The 13,905-nt window shown below is 47.4% G+C and overlaps 1 protein-coding gene across 1 annotated transcript in view; it reads left to right on the forward strand.

The window, feature by feature from the left end:
- Positions 1–13,905, forward strand: part of LOC8050718 (nascent polypeptide-associated complex subunit alpha, muscle-specific form) — an 89,114-nt gene that overhangs the window by 37,230 nt on the left and 37,979 nt on the right. The window contains exons 3-6 of the mRNA XM_042290950.1: positions 3,818–3,960; positions 6,095–6,243; positions 7,658–7,800; positions 10,508–10,657. Coding sequence (XP_042146884.1) covers positions 3,818–3,960; positions 6,095–6,243; positions 7,658–7,800; positions 10,508–10,657 — 585 coding nt within the window. The remainder of the gene's footprint in view (positions 1–3,817; positions 3,961–6,094; positions 6,244–7,657; positions 7,801–10,507; positions 10,658–13,905) is intronic.

Consider the following 13,905-nt stretch of genomic DNA (forward strand, 5'->3'; position numbering starts at 1 on the left):
GCTAATGTCAGTGTGCTACTTAGAGATGATCTGAGTTGCACAATAGGACGAGCTCAAATTTGTGATACTTTCCCTGTTCCTCCACTCAACTGCACGTCCACGTCCGCCGCTGGTGCACAACACGTGGTTCGCGGAGGGTTTGCTACGGTTGATCGAATGCCATTTCATCGAAGCACGTTTTAGAGAATGGGCACGTTTTATCGAAGCACGGTTTAGAGAGAGCAGAGCCTCAGTTTAGAGAAACGCCGTTTATCGAAAAGAGGACGCTTTTTTAAAAAAAAAAAGGCTTTCCAACTTCTCGCGTGAGGGAGGCACTCACTTGATCGAATGACGTTTTAGCGAACGCTCACGTTTCATTGAATGACACTTTAGCGAACAGTCGGACGCCGCAAAGCGGCACTTTCGGGTGGGCCAAGTGGGTTCACACTTTTGTAATGAGCCGCCGCAGACTGTCGCCGCGAAGCGGCGAAAGCGCAGCGCGGCGGATGGGTTAACGCGCGCCCCCGTTATTCGCTAAAACGTAGATTCGCTCAAATGTCGCTATTCGCTAAAACGTCATTCGGTCATGTGATATGGACCCTTTTGGTGAAAGAGGGGGTTGTAATTCTTTACGGTTCTGGTTTCACACGCTTCCATTTGTCATACAAATTTTATTCAAGACTGATTAATGGAGTGGGTGTCCTGTTGTTCATTTGTGGTCTTTCTTGATGTTAGCACATTGATAAATAGCAGTTTATTTTATTTTTTGTTTCAGAGTGGCACACCAAGTTCAATGATAGTGTTCTACACGAGAAGGACGAAAATGGGGACCTAATCGCTAAGTGGTGTAAGAAGAGTGCCAAAGAGTCTGATGGCTTCTGCATTATTAGTAGTACTCCTGTGCTCTCAGTATGGTATCTCTGCAATCAAGTGCCATGCATCATCAAAGAAGCACATAAGCAATGCCTCGAAGCTTCGAGACCCTGAAGGGAGACTTCGCATGTCAGGTCTTGTTCAGAGTAGCCTCGACTTCAGTCGATACGAAGCAACAGTTTCTTTGAAAAGCAGCATTGTAAAGGCAGGAACTGTTTTCGCGTTGTCCGTGGTTGCAAGCTCTCTACCTACACGTGGGGGGATACCGCAACAGCCATGTACCCACGCATGTTCCCAGACTCCGAGATTGCAAGAAATTTCAAGTGTGGACGTAAGAAATTGTCGTACGTCCACACCTCTTCAAGTCAAAGGTGATCGACGAGCTTGTGCGGCCTAACGTGTTTTACGCGGTCATGATTGATGAAACGCCCAATCCTGAAGAGAAAGTTCAGCAGCTGGATGTGCTCGTGCGCTTTTACTCTGACACTGCAGGACGCGTCGTCGTGGAACATCTTCAGTCGTTTAATCTCTTGGCCACGCTACCACACTGCTTTTATGTGCCAAAGAAGCACTTGTGGAGCTGCGCAATAGGAACTTGCTGTGCCTCTTCACCGATGGACCCAACGCCATGAAGAGCTTGAAACGAAAAGTCAAAGAAGATCTGAGCCCTCATGCTTGAGATGAGCGAATGCACCCTTCACAAGATGCACAATGCGTTTGCGGCAGGCCTCCATTCCTTCTCCAGTGACCTGGAGTTCATCGTAGCCGATGTTCACCACTATTTTAAATTAGCAGCGAGAAACACTGACATGAAGCAAGTGCAAACGAAGCTAGAGCTTCCTGTGCTCGAGTTTCTAAGACACGTGAACAGCCGTTGGTTGACACTACTGCCTGGACTTGAGCGACTCCTCAACCAGTTTGAAGCGCTGCAGGAGTTCTTCTCGAGAAATATACCTGTCAGAGCGGCGGCGCTAACAAGGCATGAGCGGCTTGCAGCGGCATTTTCTGACAAGGCCCTTCGAGCAAAGCTTTTGTTTGTGAAAAAATGCAGCAGAGCTTTTCCAGAAGTTCGAGACACTTTTTTGAAGTCAAGAACCACTTCTGCCCATTCTGTACGAAGAAATGGTTCATCTTGTAAAACAAGTACTCGGACGATTTATGAGGCAGGGGTCCTTCTCTACACTGACTGGTACTCAGCTTAAAACTCTGGATGTTCACTCGTCGGCGCTGTGGAAGGAAAGACCAGAGGTTGGGCTGGACACAGAGAAAGCATTAAACTCGTGGACGGCCTCTGAAGTGAAAAGTCTTTACATCGGTGCCGGTGCGTTCTACATTGCATGTGCCGATTACCTGCTTTCGAGGCTGCCTTTGGACAACAAGATGCTTCTCTATCTGAAGTTCTTGAAAGCAAACCATGACTCGTCCACCGTGTCTGTTCGACACATTGCTTGTCAGCTCCCACAGGTCATCCCAGCTGGTGAGGTGTCTGCCTTGACAGACGAGTGGAATGCCTTAGCATGTGAAACCTGTGACGGGAACTTGACAGAAGACCTAAACACCTACTGGAACAAGGTGTTTTCTTTGAAGAAAGCTAGCTCGAACGAGTGCAAGTATGAAAAGCTTGTGAAGCTGGTTAAAGCTGTCCTGTCCCTTCCCCATGGGAACACTGACTGCGAGCGTGGTTTCAACGAAAACAAGTATGCCCTGCAACACCGCAGTTCCATGAGCATAACGAGCGTTTCTAGCCTGCGGCAGACGACACCTACCTGAGACAGTATGAGGGGGATGCTACGAAAGTAGAGCTAACCAGACCTCCCTTGAAGTGTGTACGAGATGCTGGAAAATGCTGCATGGGATGTGTAGAGAAGGGACAGGAATCCTTGAAGAGGAGACGGGAATATGAACCGCATGAGAAGAACGAGCGGATGAAACTCCAAGAGAAGTCTCATCTGCTGAGCAGGATGTCCTCAATGAAGTCTCTCCCAAGTAGTGCCCAAGAACTGATTAATCTTGGAGTCAAAAACAAGGACCTGGGGAAAGTTGAAAGTGGCACTGTCCTTCTTGATGAGGCAAACGTAGGCTTGCCTAAGGTGCTCAAGCGAATTAAGCAAATTGATGCTGTCTTAATGAAACCAAAGTAAACAATGTAACTAACATTCAGCGGAATGCTAACCTAGTGCAATATTGCATAACATTTTATTGTTTGCTAAAGCTAAGTGTGTTCATTTCTTGCTTCAATAAAATAAGTTAAAATGTTTCTTTACCCCTGCCATGATTCTTGTAAAACATTTTTGACGCAAGAAAGTTGCTGCGACTATGACATCTTGGCCAGGTGCTATGCAAAGCATCCTTTTTATTATAAACCATTAATTGTACTCGGACCTTTGTGAATAATGTTAAGTAAACCATGCAGAAAATAACGACACTATCTGCATAAACATGTTAGTTAATGATGACAAAGGGAGGTTGCAATGCTTTTTAGTTCTTGTTAAGGGCTCACCAAGTTTCAAGTTTAGGCATCCGTTGCAATGTTCTTCAACCTAGTTGAACTGATCTCCCATCTCCTGAGGCAAACACTCTTGTTGCTCAGTGCTGCTAAGCACAATCGAAATTACTCCTGACCTTATCTAAGATTCAGGCTGAAGTGCCCCTTACCTGAAATGAAATCTGATCTGAGCTGCTCCTAACCTGCTCCAAAATGTAGTTTGGGCTGCTCCCAACCTGCTCCAAAACTCTGAGCTGCTCCCAAATACATTTCATCAGTTCCACCCCTGATATAAAAGCAGCCGGAACAATCTCTGTTCAGAAAACCTGTTGGCGTCGGGCCGGATTCAGGTTCACATTTAAGAAACCTGAGTTAATGCCATGCTCAAGCCTCGTCTCTATTCGACCGGGTCTAGACATCCCATTCCATGCAGTGCTCGCTTCATTCATATGCTTGGATGCCTTGCCTGTATCCCTGCAGTGAGGGCCAAGAAGCAGCTGCGCCATGTCCTTCAACAGAACAAGGACCTGGCGTGTGCCCTGGAGGCTGCCAGGGCTCGTATTCTGCAGCTGGAGAGTGGGAAAGAGCGTCATGACAAGGTGTATGGACTCTGCCTCCCCCAGGTGAACAGTCTTTCATGGTTGTCACTGCCCGTTCAGCGGTATTCATGTGAGGGAGAAATCTTGGCGTTCCTTTTACTGGACTGCCCGTCTTGCGGCAAAAACGTCGGGCTTCTGCAATGCAGCGCTACGACATCAGCTCTGCGGCAGAGAGAGAGGGATGTTCAGGCGGCACAAAAGATTGCAGTTGGGCAGCGCATCGGGTTGTTTTTCATGATAGTATGGCAATACATGATTTTGTGTCAAGCGTAGAGTCAACTAAATTCGTCTGCGGCGGTGTAAAGAGGGGAAGCTGCTAAATTAGATTGCAAACGCCGACATCCCTCCCCCCGATCCTCCTTTCAGGACTTTTTCCTCGTGCGAATGCCACTTTGGGAGATTGCAGAGCAGGCAATGCACAAGGGGAAGTTGGAACAAAGCATGTCTCGGATAGCCTTTGCAGTACAGATTTACAGAGGAACTCTTGTCCTGCGTTCTTGCTCTTGTCCAATTTTGAGCCACAAAGGCTATAGATCGGGCAATACTGCTTGTTTTACAATACTGCCAGGAAAAATAAGCGCTTTCAGTGTGCAAGGCATGGGGTTGCTGAAGAGTGCTCAATAATGTATTCACAATAATTTCAGAGTTGTCTTCAGAATTCTTGTCATATCCCGATTGTCGTATCCCCTCTGACTGGAGTGGAACCTTGGACAGCCGCCTCGGTGGCTCCGAGGCAAAGCTCCAGCCTGCAGATCCCCAGGTGGCGGGTTCGAATCTCGGCCGAGGTGCCCACAGTCTGACAGAGGCTTATTGCGGAGAAGGCGCCATGTAACCAAGCTTTCAGTTGCACGTCAAAAGATCCCCAGGTGGTCCAAATAAATCCTCAGTCCTCCTCTGTGGCCCACCAGATGTCCGTCGTTGGTGGGGCACATAAAACCTCCGAATTTGACTTTTTGGAGCCTCAAGCAGACTCCTCTCTTGGAAACTTTTCTAATCGGCTTCTATCTTGCCTCCTCCAATGCTGTCCTTTGTAATCTATAATTGATTGAATTTTGTTCTATGAGGAAGCGGCCACACGTTTAAACTCTGAGTTTGCACCTTACAAACACCAAGTCCGTGACCTTTACAGCATACATTTAATTGATCTGTTTATTTGTGACCATACATTCAATATACGGCGTGCTCGACGACGTTCAGGACCCTGACTTTAGTGCGTCACCAAAGATTTTAATGGCGAGTGCCGAGCAGTTTTCCCGTCTTTTCCCCAAATTTTAATATTGCGATGAACACATATCAAGCTAAAAGGATTTTGCGCGAGGTAAATTACTTATTGCCGTCTGTTCCTTTAGGGCTGTTAAAGTGCTTAGTTGACGGGGGGAAAAAAAGTTTGATCAGGCTCGGTTCTGGAGGAGAATTCATTCACAGACTCGATTTAGTCACCGACAGTTTGAGAAGGGCAGGAAGGCCCGTCGGTTTCTTTCTCCTTTCTACTTTCGAAAATGCTTCGGCGACTCGTGCTCTTTGAGCGTGCACGTGCAGCCAAAGCATGGTGTAAGGCAACGAGCACGTGCTGGAGGCCTGGCATTCATTTAATCATTTATTTTCATTTGCCCTAAGGGCCCTTTAGGCATTACATGGGTGGGAATCCATACAGAGAGACAACACAGTAACAGCAGCGATGAGCCATACACACAAAAAAGAAGCCTTGACACACAGGAAAGTAGGAAATATAGTTGTAGAATTCAATTGCTGTACTGCAATGGTAATATTATACAGATTCAATAAAAAAGAAGAAACGTTCAACAACATACTACACAACTATGGCTTATCTACGACGAACAGAAATGACTAGCGTAGGAAATCATACATCCGCCCATTCCTCACTAACCGCTCATTTATACTGGAAGCAGATCCGCGTTCGCAAAGCGGTTGCGAACGCAGTTATATAAAGATCCAGTACAATTGCACACGCACTCGATGACATCAAGTGCACGTACAATTGTACTGGATCTTTATACAACCACGTTTGCAACCGCTTTGCGAACGCAGGTCCGCTTCCAGTGTGAGTGAACGGTAAGCGCCCATCGTCATCTGTTGTCGTCGCCCCCCTTCGGCTGTGCGGCGAGCGGGGTGCAAGCTTTAGAGTGTCTGGTTTCAGATCAAGGCCTGGACGGAGGACAACGTGAAGCAGGTCCACACCATCCTGGAGAACAGCCTTCGGAGCATCCGCCTGGTGGCCGACATCCTCACCCCCAGCCAAGACCTCACCCTGGCCGAAGACGGCGACGACACCGGCCAGGAGCTGCTGTGAGTGGGCTCTCCTAAACTACACATCTAACGTGGTTTCAGAAAAAAAAAAAAAAAAAAATTGAGGAATGCTTTTGGACGAAGCCTCCCAATTCCAAAATACACTTTCCAAAAGTCCGCGCCATTGCCTGTCCGCCATTGCTTGGGCACATACCTCGAGCATGTATTGGACATGAGCGCTGCGTCAGCGTTCGACGAGGGTTCGCAACCAATTGCACGCTTCGTGCCCGAGAAATTGTGACCTTCAATGTTGCTCGACGGATGTTTGAAAGGGTTCATGTCCGTGGGTCCAAGCATTTCCTTGCCAAACTTAACGGGCAAATTGATGTGCGGAGTGTGGGGTAATGCCGCGACTTGATGCCGTAACATAAATTTCACTACTAAATTCGGCAGGAAAATTGATGTCGGTGACCTGATGTGTGACCTTGAGACGTGAGACGTGGTTTTACGCAACACCATGACCTGACACCGGGACATAGACTTCTCTAAGCCGTAAATATAGCTCTAAAATGTTTTTTTTTTCTTTCTTTGTGAAATTGTTTTATGACATCCTTTTTTTCCATCTAAGCTGTTTAAAAAACATGTTTTTTTTTTCCTTTGCATGTGTCCTTTAAGGGAACACATCCCTAGGAGGGTCAACTTTTGAACCCTTGGCTTAAAATGATTGAAATTCACAGGGTAGGCTGGTGGTCATGCAAGAGGGTGCATAACAAAATTTCAGGTCTGTCGGTTAAGTGGGATGGAAATTGGGCAGCTTTTATCAGCAATATGCCTGCATTGTTTAGTTAATCTATCGTTGGAAAACTATCACAATGTTCAAGAATTTTATTCGCTAGTTATGTAGCAGAATGCCTAAGAGATGCGGCTATGGAAGGCTTTTTGTAAAAAGTAATTTATTTCTATCCGTTTTCTCTTCTGCAAAATTGATCAACTTTTTGGTCTTCTGTGTCTTCGACAAAATGCCCACATTTTTTATAAAAGACATCCGTAAAATGACAAAAACGTTCCATAGCCGCATTCCTTATTAAATTTCAGTCAGGAAAAGGGAAGAATGAGCCTTCCCTGTTTTGCTATTATCAAACGATAGATTGACTAAAATGGAATTTATACCAAAAAGTTGAACGGAGAAAAATGCATTCAAAGTGCTCCAAACCCTACCTTTTCTTTAGCTTCGGTAGACAGAAAATAATTTATAAAAAATTAACTATGCAATGTATATTAATTAAAGTTAATGGATGTAAATATGTCATTTTACAAAATCAACTTTTTTTGCAGAATCTTTTTTTTTCTGGGCAGTGAAAAAACTGTTAGGAACAAAACCATTTGGTGCAAAACAGATGTCGCGCAACATTGGGGGATGTGGAGAAGACCCGTGGGAGTCCTCCTCAGAGTTTGGGGGGGGTCTGTGCTGCAGTCAGAGGTCCCTTCACCCACCCGGGAGCCGGCTGGTGGGGTGCCCGGACTTGATGGATGTGGAGGAGGAAGAGGAGGAGGGAGAGACTGACGTAGCTGAAGACGGGGCGGCCCAAGAAACGCAGATACCGCTGTCCTCCAAAGGTGGGTGCAGTTTGACATCCTCACTTTGTTCGGTCTGTCTGTCCATTTGGGTGCCCAAGTCCCCTTTTTGGAGGTCTTACAAAAGATTTGGCAAATGTACACTTTTTCAAAGGCACTTGAAATGATTCTTCTTGGACAACATTATTGACCTTGGCAGACATCGGTAAAAAGCTGAAGCGATAATTAGCAGACTATTTACCTAAAATACGCTAATTAGCTTTTGAAAGAACCTTCTTTTCACGAGGAACTACTCATTTTCGATACTCGACAAGTATGGCAAAAAATTAATTGCGCGAATAACTTTGTGGCAACGGAACACACGCATATCACCCCGAATCGTGAAATCTCGTGCCCCACGAAGTTTCCAGAGCCCACACTTCGCAATATTTGTGTAACAAAAATAAAGTTCCGGTTAAACCTCAACAATTAGAACATGCTCAATTATAACTTTTGGTTTGTTCAAACTAAAATTTTTATCCCGTCAAAATTTAATTTAAATGTGCGAAAACTCCCGGTAATTTGAACGCGCAAGCGTTTGCGACTGTCAATTCGAACTAATTGCACCGCCGACCATGCTCTCAGCAGTGCGCCAACTCCAGGGCTGTGAAAGTTCAAACGGCGCGGGTAGACACAACTCGAGTTAGGGCCTACACTTGAGTTTCCAACTGCCCTATCGTGGTCACGTGGTTTATGGGCTGCATTTGCATTATGGGCTGCATTTGCATTATGGGCTGCAAGGACGTGACAAATGTGTCGGTCGTCCGCGCGCGTCTCCACCTTCCCGCCTGCTCTCCTCCTTGCCACGCAAAAAGGCACTTGCGACCAATCTCTGCCATTAAAATGCAAATGCTCCCCAGTGCTTTAGATGGACTCTCTGCAATCTAGGTGCTCTACGTGCAACCGCGTGCGGACTGCTTCTCTCGTCTCCTGTTGCGTGTGTTAGCTTGTTGCACATGTGCCGCCTAACCTGCCCTCGCCCGAGAGGTTGCCTATCCCGTTTTTCTGGCTAAATGTCCATGGGCTTAAAATTCTGAAACATTGCCCACCCCTGTCAGACATCATGCTACCATATTTACTCGATTCTAGGCCGGCATTAATTCTAAGCCAATCCCCCAAAACAAGAAGGCCGAAAAAAAAAAAAAATTCTTGATTTTAGGTTGATCAGAAAGGCAAAGGTAAAACACCATAAATTAAACACAGAACGTCATTTATATCCGACGTACAATACTAGGTCGGCCATGAAGCCGACGGGGGTGTTAGCTGTTTGTATCCGCGTTTTCAAATAAAGATAGAAGCAGCGCCGCGAGTCGCCAAAACAAACAACAACTTTTTTTGTGTGCGGGCACGCATTTGCGAGGGAGAGAAGGGAGGGGGAAAGGAGCAAGGTGCTTGGCTGGCATGGCACATCGCATCCTTCTCCCTCCCTTTCCCCTTTTGCGCAGCGAGGGGCATGCGGGAGCGGCGCCGGCAGCGGAGGCGCGAAACCAGACACCTGAGGTATGCGCACGAGTGGCAGCCACGGGGGACGGCCCTCGGTTGTTTTCGTGCACCAGTAGCTTTCTGAAACAAGAGGTGGGGCTACTCTACGGTGACCGCTCAGTGACTCGATAGCTCCATCATGCCCTCAGTAGGGTCGCGAAATTTGGTCACAAATGTAGGTCGAAATTCTTCAATCACGATTGTAGGTCGACCCTTAATTTTTGAATGCCATACACATTATTAAATGTGTCGAAGTTGAAAACATAAAAATCGACTGTAGCAGAACTTGGTGCATCAAATGGAAATAAGAAACAGTAAATCTTTTTTTTTTCGGGGGGGGGGGGGGGGGTTATTGTTTCCTCTCAATGCTTACTTTTATCAACATAGTCCTGCACAAAATTTTAGCATTATGTTCCTTTTTCGACCGTTGCAAATGTAACTGTCTTCACTAAAAAAAAAATTCACAGCAACCTTTTTGCATTGACTCAGCAATTTGAAAATAATTACAATATTTTATATTTCAACTTTTGGCAAGCCATTTTTCTTACAATATTTTGCGCACGTGCACATTGGCACACGCACAACTGCGGTGCACATCTGTTCTCCTGTAAGAACGACTGTCGCTTCCCGCGATGCTTGGATAGAAAATGGCGTACCATTTCGGTTCGCACGATTGCCAGCGACCTCCACGCTTCCCCGTGCCCCGTTGTTAGGCAGCACCATGAGTTGCGGAGAGAATTTTACAACAATGTGAAATGACTGGACATTTTGAAAACATTTTAGAATTTCTCGTGGGACACGAGCCCCCGATGCGGGGCAGTCCCGCAAGTCGCGGGACGGATGGTCATTCTAGGATAATGGCTGACGCCGTGGTGCCATCCCATTTACACGGTGCTTAGCGGTCATTTCTGAACTCTATTGTTGTTCTATTCCCAGAAATCGCTCACCAGATACTTTTCTCTTTTTATTTCTTTGAAATGGGTGGGCATTCACACTGGATGTTACAGGTATCTATGGGAAACGGTCGCTTTAAGTTTGTCAAAATTAAGGGGAACTTGCAGTGAGAGAGTGACTCATGAATGGTTGGCAGGTCGGAAGTGTTCCAGGGCTACCCGACAGGTGGCGCCAGCGAGTCTGTTCTTTCGCGAGCGGGTACAATACGCTCGGTCTTGCCGAAGTGCAATTCTGCGAACCGGCCTTCACAAGTGTGCCTGCGTCTCATGTGCAGTGACGGTGCGTTCCCGTCGGCGGCGTTACTCCTCCCCACCGCCCGAAACGTCTGACGAAGAAGCGGCGGTGTCTCCTCCCCGACTCCGCATGAGCTCATACGCTTCTTCGGTTGGAGCAGTCCAGACTCCCCCAGTCTTTCAGCACTCAGGTGGGCTGAAACTTTCTATGCTGTTGGGGCATAAAGTAGCTGCAATGAATGTTAACGTACTTGGCATAAAATGACGAGCGTGCACTTGGGTCGCAGAAAGCGCCCACCTCCTATTTTCGAAACGTCCAAAGTATAGGCAAAGGACGCGTCGGGCGCCAGCAAACTTGAAGGTCTACAGAGTTAGTTGACAGTGGTGCTTCTCTGCGTGGGCTGCTTCTTTGTCAAGTTGGTGCAAAGAGATGGAGCTTCATGTCCGTGTTCGAAAAGCCGGCCCAAAACAAGAATGAAGAGAGCCTCCAATCATAAAAGCGGCATAGCCGCTTTTAAGATTGGAGGTTCCGCCAGACCCCTATGCTGCTCCTATATCTTTCCGTCGGATCTAACGAAGGCCTACCTTCCCGCGTGGCTTTTCTGATTTTCTGCTCTCGAACCTAACAAGTGCTCGTCCTCATTTTTTTTCTTCACGGTTATCTACAACTTTTGCATGGATACTTGCTCAATATATTATGGTACTCGAATAAGATTCTGTCCCTTCTTTGCGCATGCGCATGGCCGATTGTTGTGGTCTAGGAAAGAAACCTGAGGAATCTGAACGATCCCTGCTGGGGGTGCCTACACCAATGCTTAGTGAATGGCATCATTGCATACCCCAGCTACGTGGGCTGCCACACCCACACGCAGGGGGCACCTACTTTAGTAGGTGCTTGGTGAGTGGCGTCACTATGAATTCCATGCCATGCGGGCTCACCCAGCCACGCCTGGCTGCGCGTGACTTAAACCGTGTCCGGGAAAAAGGGAATCCCGGTGGTTGAGCTGAGCCTGGGGTATGTTTTGACCCTTCGGGGCCCCCGGCCAAGGCAATATAGACGCTCTACACATGCGCCAGATTCTTCTCTCGTCTTACCCAAATGCCGAACCAGCAAAGCGGGCATTGACAAGCTTCCAGAAAGGCCAATGCTGGGGAGAAGGACACAGTAGAATCTAGAAATGGCAATAATTCGCCCTGCTGTGGTCATGATGAAGTGAAGCAATCGTAATAGTAGGAAATTAAAATTGAAGGTCTGCTATGGCGCCGCCCATGCACAGTTGCTGCAAAGTGTCCATGCCGCTTCGGCCCCTGCTTCTCGTAGACGGGTGTCCTGGCTTGACCCGACCAGGATGATTCAGTCAGTCGCCCTTTCTACCCTCTTCTTCCTTCTTTCACTTTTCCTTCCGTTTCTTTATCTTTCCTTCTACACTCTCATGTTTCCTTTTTCACCTTCTTCGATGGCAAGCGGCAACCTTGGGTGGAGACAAGTCTTGTCCCTGCAACCACACCAGTGCTGCTCGGGCACTACCAGTGCCCTGGCAACACTGGTAGTGTGATTGTGTCAGCCAAGCCCATCCTACCCCCTTTGTTGGGCTCCGTGGTGGGCAGTGCACCAGGGCACTAATGTCCTTCCCCTAGCAAAAACAACCCTTACCGAGATTTTACTGTTTATGGAAGGTTTATTATCACTACCTATACCATGTGTCCATTTCTGTCACAAAACAATGAGATGTTGACACATTCTGATTCAATAGTAGTAGCTATATGGCGGCATCAATCTACGGTGTCGATGTAAAATGCAGTGAAAAATTTGGCGCCTGCACATAGAAAGCTCACATTTTTAGGGAAGGTGTATTTTAATCGTGGACACATTCCACGAGTACAGTAAAATCTTGGTTATTCGAACCGCAAGAGGAAGCCGCCTCAGTTCGAACAAACGAAAGTGAAGGACAGTGTACTTACTGTGATTTGGAAGCAGTTGGGCATGTCGGCAATTTAATGCTTCAAAACTTCCGTGCTCGTAGTCTGCCTTTTTTTCTTGAAGGCCACAGCTAGCACTTTTTGCCCTAACGAGCGAATGTAACGCGGGGCCTCCTCTTCCCCCTCTTCAAAACTGAAGAAGAGACGGGCGGCATTCAATCCAGCCATGACCTCCGCAGCGGAGGGCCGCACTGGTGCTTCGTCTTCCTCCTCCTCCTCGTCACTGGCAGCGACAGGTTCAGCGCTTCTGACCTGAGAAATGATTTCTTCATCCGTCAGCGCACCACACACCATTGCACTCGAGTCCACATCGACATAGCAGTCCGCAAAGGAGATGTCGTCCAAAACGTCCGCGATGGGAGCGGTGACGCAATCTTCGAGCTCAAGTGGCTGGTTTCCTTGTTGCAGAGCTTGAGCTTGCGCGCTGAAGCTGCAGTGGCGATAACAATTTGCTATCGTAACTGCAGTTACTTGCTCCCAAGCACGCAAAGGCATGTGTAGCGCACTTAGGAGCGTCACCTGATAGTTATTACACAAAATAATTCACTCCAACAAATGGCACCGGTAAAATGATTTAAAATTTTTGATGATACCCTGGTCCATGGGCTGCAATGCCACTGTTGTGTTAGGTGGAAGAAAAACTAGCTCAATGGCCTTTGTCCCAACTTCGACCTTATGAGCCGAACAGTTGTCAACAAGAAGCAGAACTTTCCGGCCACAACGCTCTAACCTTTTGTCCATCTTTGCTAGCCACTGTCCGAACAGTTCCCCCGTCATCCATGCTTTTTTGTTGGCCGCATAGTTCACTGGGAGCGACCGGACGTTCTTGAAGCAACGAAGACTTTTTGATTTACCGATGACCAAAAGTGGCAGCTTTTCAGTTCCTGTCATGTTCGCTGCAACCAATACAGTTATCCTCTCTCTGCTTCTTTTCCCTCCAGTGCACTTGTCGCCTTTATATGCGATTGTTTTGGCGGGCAGCAGTTTGAAAAATAAAGCAGTTTCGTCCGCATTAAATATGTCCTGCGGAGAGTACTTCTCCATGTGGCCTTGCAGCACCTCGGAGTGCCAAGCTTCACACGTTTCAACATTTGCGGCCTTTGCTTCTCCCGACACAGCACGGAAAACGAGGTCGTAACGCTCACGGAAACAGTGCAGCCACCCATCTAAAGCAGCAAAGTCGTCGTAACGTAGCTGCTGGGCGAAGTCTTCACCAGTATGACAGGGCCGCTCAGTGGAATATCCTGTGCACGGATGTCCTTAATCCAAAGCAGAAGCACTTTCTCGAGGTCGGGATACTTTGCGGGCCACATCCTCTTCCTTTCGTTGGCAACTTTTGCCGCCAAGGCGTCTTCAATAGCCCTCTTATTCTTTATGTAAGCAGATAGTGTGCTTTTCGGTATTGCATGCTTCTTCGCAATTTCTTGCTTTGACAAGAGTCCGGCGTCCACTTCCCGCA

The sequence above is a fragment of the Ixodes scapularis genome, unplaced genomic scaffold, assembly GCF_016920785.2.
Source record: "Ixodes scapularis isolate PalLabHiFi unplaced genomic scaffold, ASM1692078v2 PGA_scaffold1__304_contigs__length_218370807, whole genome shotgun sequence".
Classification (NCBI taxonomy): domain Eukaryota; kingdom Metazoa; phylum Arthropoda; class Arachnida; order Ixodida; family Ixodidae; genus Ixodes; species Ixodes scapularis.